Source organism: Salmo salar, chromosome 03 (assembly GCF_965601325.2).
Source record: "Salmo salar chromosome 03, fSalSal1, whole genome shotgun sequence".
NCBI classification, from domain to species: domain Eukaryota; kingdom Metazoa; phylum Chordata; class Actinopteri; order Salmoniformes; family Salmonidae; genus Salmo; species Salmo salar.
The window spans coordinates 10,750,477-10,758,679 of NC_138293.1; the positions used below are offsets into that span (position 1 = coordinate 10,750,477).

The 8,203-nt window shown below is 40.1% G+C and overlaps 1 protein-coding gene across 1 annotated transcript; it reads right to left on the reverse strand.

Annotated features, from left to right (window-relative positions):
• Nucleotides 1-245: 245 nt before the first annotated feature.
• On the reverse strand, nt 246-4,074 carry ptchd3b (patched domain containing 3b). The gene is made up of 3 exons (XM_014189617.3): nt 3,293-4,074; nt 2,992-3,113; nt 246-2,766 (listed from the first exon to the last, which is right to left on the reverse strand). Exon 3 carries the CDS (start codon nt 2,119-2,121, stop codon nt 616-618), a length of 1,506 nt encoding a protein of 501 aa, XP_014045092.2. The 5' UTR covers nt 2,122-2,766; nt 2,992-3,113; nt 3,293-4,074; the 3' UTR covers nt 246-615.
• Between the last annotated feature and the right edge of the window lie 4,129 nt (nt 4,075-8,203).

Sequence of the window (8,203 nt, forward strand, 5' to 3'; positions counted from 1 at the left end):
ACTAATACTTGCCAGAAGATTCTGGACGTTGATCAATAACATCAGCTAACGATTTGGGTTAAACGACAACACCCAAGGCAAGTCGAAAATGAACTAAACTTGATAAAGAAATTATCTATATACATGTGTGTGTATATATAGATATTTTTTTAAAGAAAATTATCTTAACTTTATCCAGATGTTCAAATATACTAGTCATTGCAAACATTTTCACCTGTGTAAATACACTGACAAAATCAAATGTGTAAAATAGACATTTTTTATTTATAATACAGTATGCAACTTTTATAGAACACAAGTGTTGCCAATGCAGCTTAAAGTCTACAGTATAAGTACATAAAATGTCAAATTACAGCAAAGAGAAAAACATAGATAAGAAAATCAGACCAATCAATCGCAGATGAAGGGAAACCATACTGATAACCAAAAAGGTTGACGCTGTAATGTTAACAGGTGTGGTTTCACGTCAATATCCAATGATTATGTCCGAAGATGAATAGCTAGTGGCGTGAATTGGTTGTAACCTATTTTACGTTCCTTAATTCATTCACACTAACATAAAAAAAAGTATTGTATGTTTTATTTACATGATGTATTTAGTGTTGCATATCTATATCACCCATTTCTGCACATCCCAACGAATGTCAAAAACACAGGAAGGAAAGCAACAGCGTGAACCAGCCCGAACGTAATAACCAAAAAAATGAGTTTGAAAAAAGTCCTGAAGATGTAGCTATCTGAGAAAGAGAGCGCCACCACCCCTAAAAGGGTGGAGACAGCTCCTTGCACTATGGGGAAACCCAGGTGGGCCAGCGCATCCACAGCCTTTTCGTTCGAGTCGGCCTTGCTGCTCGAGACAAAGGCGTACGAGACATGGGCGGAAAAGTTGACTGAGAAACCGATACAGATGATCAGATTTATCATGGAGATTGAGTCTAGGGACACGTCCCATAGTCCCATGAATCCAGCTACACCCACAATCACCGACCCAATGGAGAACGCCACCCACAGCGAACAGAGCGGGTTGGGTATCAGGAGTAAGGAGATCGCCAGCATCAACACTGTGGCAACCACGATAGTCTGGGTGGTGTTATGCACAATAACAGTGTACTGGTCTAAGTAGATAAACGATGGATGATAAACCACTAATTTGATGTGGCATTTTTTAGCAGTTTCTCTGAGGCTTATCAGCATGTCCTTCTGTTCCTTTGTCGTGCTGATGTTTAGCGTCTGAAGAAAGAAGCGAGATGAGCGGATCTTGTTATCTGCATCGAAATTAATGTCCTGACTGGTCATTGGACGTTTTTCCAAGAAGTGAAGCAGGTTTCCTATGAAGGTATTTTCAGAGTTTATATCAAGATCCTTTGCAAAGCTTTGGAAAGAATCTAGCCAGGAAAGAAAGAAGTTTTTGTCAACATATTTCAATTTATAAAAATCTGTAATGCAGGAGTTGAGATTTTTGTGCTGGTCTTCTTCCCAGTAGGCAAGTGACTCATTAACAGCCACCATAATGATTGGACCATAGTGAGAGAAGTCCATACTTTTGTCATAATATTTGGAAATGTAGGAATCATCTGAAGCCAGGTTCCTTAGGTCAATACCCTCCTTCATTTCAACACATCCATAGACGCTGACAGCCAGATACCCGGCGTAGAGAACTACAATGGACGCTTTAGTCCATTTCTGGGTCAGAAATGGACCGTAATACTTCCCAAAGAAGCCGCTAATTGGTTGCTCCTCCTCTGTCCCGGTGTCATGATCATAGGCCCCACCAACGCAGCAGATTGCATACCTTCTCGACTTCCCAGGAGGACAATCCACTGGAATCTTCACACAGGTGAACCAGTGCCGGTTGCTAGTTTCCCTCTGGCCATTCAGTGCTAAGAACGCACCAAGGAATAGGATGTTGTAGATGTAACAGAAAAGGATAGCTGTGCCGGCGTAAAGACAGAAGCTCTGAACAGAGCCAAAGGGTGAGCTGAAGCCCAGGTACAGTGCCAGGACATCCGTTATCGTGGTTATAGAGATGGAGATGGCGGCATCTTGATAGGTGTCGGCCAGACGATCCACCACGCTATCATGGACATTGGTCTTCTGCCAACAGGAAATCATGATGAACATGTCGTCAATTCCAATACCTTAAACACAAAGGGTTTGTCGTTGAGCGAGGCGGTAAACATGAACATGACTTCCCACTGGGCACACACTGGTTGAATCAATGTTGCTTCCATGTCATTTTCAATGAAATTACGTGGAACCAATTTGGGAAAGATGTTGAATTGACGTCTGTGCCCAGTGGGTTGAGACAAGAGAAAGGCATGAACATTCATGACATTTAAGTAATTTGTGACATTAAAACAAAGAATTTGTGGTGTGTTAGAAGAATCTGTTCCGTGAGACACTAGAATATGAATTTGAAGGCCTTAACCAGTGGGCAAAACTGGTTGCAATTACGTCATGGTCTGGTTGTATACTGGAAGGAAGTTATTTGCCCTCTGGGTATGAAGCTCTTTTACCTTCAATAATTACCAAATGTGTTTGTCTTTGATGAGGTGTGGAGGAATGGAAAGCAAATACTAATGAAGGTTTGAAGAGAAAGGAGGCGGAGCTTTCCCCTTACCCAGTATCAAGAATGGGCAGGTAGAAACAGTCATGACGAATGGCACACCTATTAACAACAGCATCCCGAAACTTGAAAGAACTGCTAGTCCTGTGGAAAAGACTCCAATGGTGGCTACCCACACCTTATTCCTCACGTTGTCCAACCTGATGAAATTAAAACCATTTAAAGTGTCTTTCCATACATATTGTATGCACTGCATACATGGAAATTACGTTGCCATTTTCTTAAAGGGTGTCCATGCGGCACATTGCTTCGATCCCACCATTTTGTCATAAGCATGTGCTATGTAACTAACCCTCAATCCCCCCACCACCACCCCTCACATGTACATCTACTTCATGTAACATAAAGGAGATAAATGTACTAACCTTAAACATGAAACAATTGTAAAAGACATGGTAATAGTATATGTTATGGAAAAAAGAGGAACAATAGACTTTGGAAGTTTCTCGAATTCCCACTGTCTTGACATGGATGTAGAATACGACACCTAGAAAAAGAGACAAAAAAAAGAAAAATATGTTTAAAAATATCTATATTTTTTTAAATGTTAAATTATAAAACACATTTTACAAAGAAACATACTTTGCAGGACTAGGCAGAAAAAAATAAAACAAATAAAACATTGAAATATATAGATAGGGATGTTAGGGATGTATGGTATCTCACCTCTGTGACATTTGTTGATTCTTCTGAGAGCAACTTAATAAACTCAGCCAGCCAAATGTCGCTTCTTGTTTCGTTGAATTCTCGTAAATAGTAAAAAAGTTGTATTGCCTTGGCACTTTGAACAATTGAGTTGTTTATTTTCACACTACCAAGTGTTGACCTCAAGGAAACCCTGCCAGATGTAGAAATATGTGTTGGAAATGTCAAATTAATAAGATCAATATTGCTGGCATTGTAGTCTATAATGTTCAATATGGCATTGGAGGAACAACTTCCATTCACTGTTGCGCAAATATCCACATATTGCAACAGTTCATCCTCAAACTCCACAGTCATGTTCCGAACTTTGCTGTCCAATACTAATATTTCCTCAAGTAGTGGCACTGTCAAAATGTTTGTCTTGGATGTGGCTATGAAACATGCATATGTTCCATCTGTGTTCAACCTCAAGCTGGAAAACATGGATTGATTTTGTGGGAAATATTCTTGAATAAAAGTTCTCTCCATCTTGGCTGGTCCCTCTAGAGGTGTAAACTCTTTTTCAATATTGTTAGATGTTCTGTCTTCCAAAGAGTAAAATCCACTTCCTAATGCCGTTGAGATAATGACAGGGATGATGAAGAACCACCACGGGTGTGTTCCTATGAAGTGGCCGATTATTCTAAAACACATGCGGATCGGTTTTTCTATGCAGTCTGTGCGGTATTTCGCCATAGCTAATGTTGGTCTCTTTATAAATTCAGATGCACTAAAGCAGTCCACAGAGCAGTAGAGTTCACCTCTCTGTGTGCCTCAGTCCTCAGTATGGATAACCACAGCTTTTATTACCCCTTCATCAACAGGGATATTTACATATATGGATGGAGCCTGACTATCAGGTAGCAAAGAAAATTGGCCAATAACCATCTATCTCATCATTGGATGTATAGCTAGGTTGTTATCAATGGCACCAGTGTTCCACTGTCTAAACTTTATTCCTCATGTTGTGGAAGAAATGAAGCCCTCGTCCTCGCACAGTTTTCAGTATAACAGTCATGAAAAAAAAAATCTCATAATTTTAGAGTTTCTGTTTTGAAATAACATGATAAAGTGCATTATGAATGAAACCTTGGGCAAAAGTGTGGTCATGTCAGTTGGCGTTGGGCTGTTGATGCCTCACAACTGATATTCAAAACAGTCAAACTACACAACAAGATTCCAATTCAACAGTACTTATACCATAGATTCATAGAGTTTCAATGAAATAAAATCCTTGTTTGTACTATTTACCGTTATTGGCTCATATCAATCAGCATTGGAATCAATATATGCCTATGGAAGAAACATCAAAGAGTAATCTGATCCTTTACAGATAGGCTTTTGTTCATCCAGGGAACAATGGGTCGTTGTAGTGTTGATCAATACTTTGTCAGTGATACTGTAGCACCATGTAATTAAAAGATTGAGTTCTCTACCTCTATCTAAATGAACATCCTGGTTTCCCGTCCATCCAACCTGGGGCTAAATCATTCAACCAGCTCAAGAACAATGCTAACTCACTACAGCATGTTGCTGACTGACCATAGCTTTAAATCACACAATGCTGGCTGGGATCTTGCAAACCCGAAATTAAATCTACAAAAAATAGATAATCGTGCATTGGGATTATGTTATATGTAGTAGTTCAACAAAATCTGTCTGCTGTGTGAGCAACAATATTAATCAAATTGTGTATATTGGCAACACAGACCTGTGTAAATTCATACTTTAATGAATTAAAGGAAACATTGATCAATTTATTAGATTTTTTAAAGGAAAATTATAGAAAGAAAACATTGGTCAGTGTTATTAAAATGTGCCTTTGCAACTTCTCATCAGAGGCTTCCTTATTGCCCCAGAGCACAAGAGACCAATTTACCTGTAAGCCATATTATGTAAACCTCCACTCAACATAAGGAAGTAAAACTCATGTAAAGACAGGTGTCACATGCGTCGTTGTAGGTGGACCAAAATGCAGCGGGTATATTGATCATCTTCTTAATCTATTGAAGAAAAAACACTTAAACCAAACAAACACCAAAAACAGTCCCGTAAGGTGGACAGACTATACAGGAAACAACCACCCACAAACACAAGAGAAAACTAACCCACTTAAATATGGCCTCCAATTAGAGACAACGACAACCAGCTGCCTCTAATTGGAGGTCGTTCCAAAACACCAACATAAAAATAGAAAAACTAGATAAACATATAGAAAATATAGAACATAAACCAAAAACCCTGAAACACACAAACCAAACACGCCCTGCCACGCCCTGACCAAACTACAATAACAAATAACCCCTTATACTGGTCAGGACGTGACAACAGGAAGCTATACGCAGCACCAGGTTAATCTGTGTTGTCTTTCAAGGAACCAAAATACACATGCAAACAAATGAATGGCATATGCTTTAATACAGTACATCACTGTTTACTTTTTAGAGCATATATTCTCATGGTTGAGAGTTTATTATTTTGACTGAGAGATGATCATACTGTATGATTAAATATTAGAGGTTGAGATGAAGTTGTGGTGATGGTGGTGAAGGTAGGAAACGACACCTCCACTTCGCTGATCCTCAACCCTCAACCCAAGGGACCCACAAGGGTGCATGCTCAGCCTCCTCCTGTACTCCCTGTTCACCAATGACTGCATGGCCAAGCACGCCTCCAACTCAAACCTCAAGTTTGCAGACGACACTACAGTAGTAGGCCTGATTACCAACAATGACAAGACAGCCTACAGGGAGGAGGTGAGGGCCCTGGGAAAGTGGTGCCAGGAAAATAACCTCTCGCTCAACGTCAACAACACAAAGGAGCTGATCGTGGACTTCAGGAAACAGCAGATGGAGCGCGCCCCTATCCACATCGACGGGACTGCAGTGGAGAAAGTGGAAAGCTTCAAGTTCCTCGGCGTACACATCACTGACGATCTGAAATGGTCCACCCACACAGACAGTGTTGTGAAGAAGGCGCAACAGCGCCTCTTCAACCTCAGGAGGCTGAAGAAATTTGGCTTGGCCACTAAAACCCTCACAAACTTTTACAGATACTCAATTGAGAGTATCCTGTCGGGCTATATCACCGCCTGGTACAGCAACTGCACCGCCCGCAATCGCAGGGCTCTACAGAGGGTGGTGCAGTCTGCCCAACGCATCACCGGGGGAAAACTACCTGCCTTCCAGGACACCTAAAGCACCCGATGTCACAGGAAGGCCAAAAAGATCATCAAGGACATCAACCACCCGAGTAACAGTCCCATCAGAGTGTTTAATACGTAGCCATCACTAGCTGGCTTCCACCCGGTTACGCAACCCTGCACCTTAGAGGCTGCTGACCTATATAAAATAGACTTAGAATCATTGGCCACTTTGATAATGGAACACTAGTCACTTTAATAATGTTTAAATAATGTTTACATACTGCTTTACTCATCTCATATGTATATACTGTATTCTTTTCTACTGTATTTTAATCAATGCCACTCTGACGTTGCTCGATCTCATATTTATACATTTCTTTATTCCTTTTACATTTGTGTGTATTGTTGTGAATTGTTAGATATTACTGCACTGTTGGAGCTAGGAACACAAAGCATTTTCGCTACACCCGCAATAACATCTGCTAAATATGTGTATGTGACCAATACAATTTGATTTGATTTTGAAACAATATGACATTAGATGAGCAAAAGTGGATTAGATAACAATTCGGCTCCTCTTAGGAATGAATCCATGAAGTCTGTCTTTAGTCATCTGAGTCTCGATAGCTCTAATCACTAGGGTACATAAGCAAGCAATTGGCCAGGCAGCTGTAATGGAGGCACTATTTAAGTTGTCTGACGTGTATCGTAATAAACTAAGTTAAACTAAAGTTCAAAACAGCATGGCCAAATCACCTCAAATTTCAGTCACTTAAAACCAACAACTTATAAAAACTTAATAGGACATTGTAAAGTCTTCATACACACTAAACAAATGGTTCACAAATCATTTATTTAAAAAGTCATAGTAAGGTTGATATAAGGCTGGGTTTTGCTTCTTTTTTTCTCAATATAATCTCTTCTCAACAAGCTTTGTTACTACACTGAGTCATGGAGTAATGTGTACTGTATTTTGTGTTATGGTCTGGCCGTCTGTGTTTTGTAATAGATACATAGTCAGAATTATATCAGATAAATATCAGTCGTGGTGATGTTCTATGGGAATTCGTAATACTGTCCCTTTAAATAAAAGTCCACTCCTTCTTATCGACTGATGTGTGACGTAGCTGTGTATACTACTTGCAAAGACAGTACAGCATGAAGATATGCCGAAACTGCTTCTTCCATAGAAATCACCCATCACGCTTGTATGCGATTTAGCTAGCGTAGCGCATGCGCAGAATACGTCATCGGGTCTAACGGACGTGTGGCGCAGGACTGCAGGCCGTCAAATGAAAGGCACTCCTTCGATATTAAATTGTTTTTCACAAAAATGAAAACGTAAGGAATAATAATATGGACGCGTTTGAGTGGTACGGCGAAAGCAACCGGCTGTAAACGAAAGTCGAGGAGTGAGGTGGGGAGAAGCCGCGTCAGCGTCACCCAAAAGTCACACACTAATGTGATTTTCCAACAACAAGGCTCAGATCAACATGGCAGTGTTTCCATTGTTTATAGAAGTTTTTCTTTATAATGTCGAAATAAACATGGCCCCAACCCCCGTATCATACACTCACAAAATGAAATCATATGTGTGTTCATTGTACAATCAATTACTGAGAGAGAGCCTCAATATATAACATAATTTGTGTATAGGCTATCCACTGTATAGCCTACATTATGTCAGTTCCTGTTTCAGTCATGTCTGGTCACATTCGCGTGGAGTGGGTCAAACAAAAATACACTAA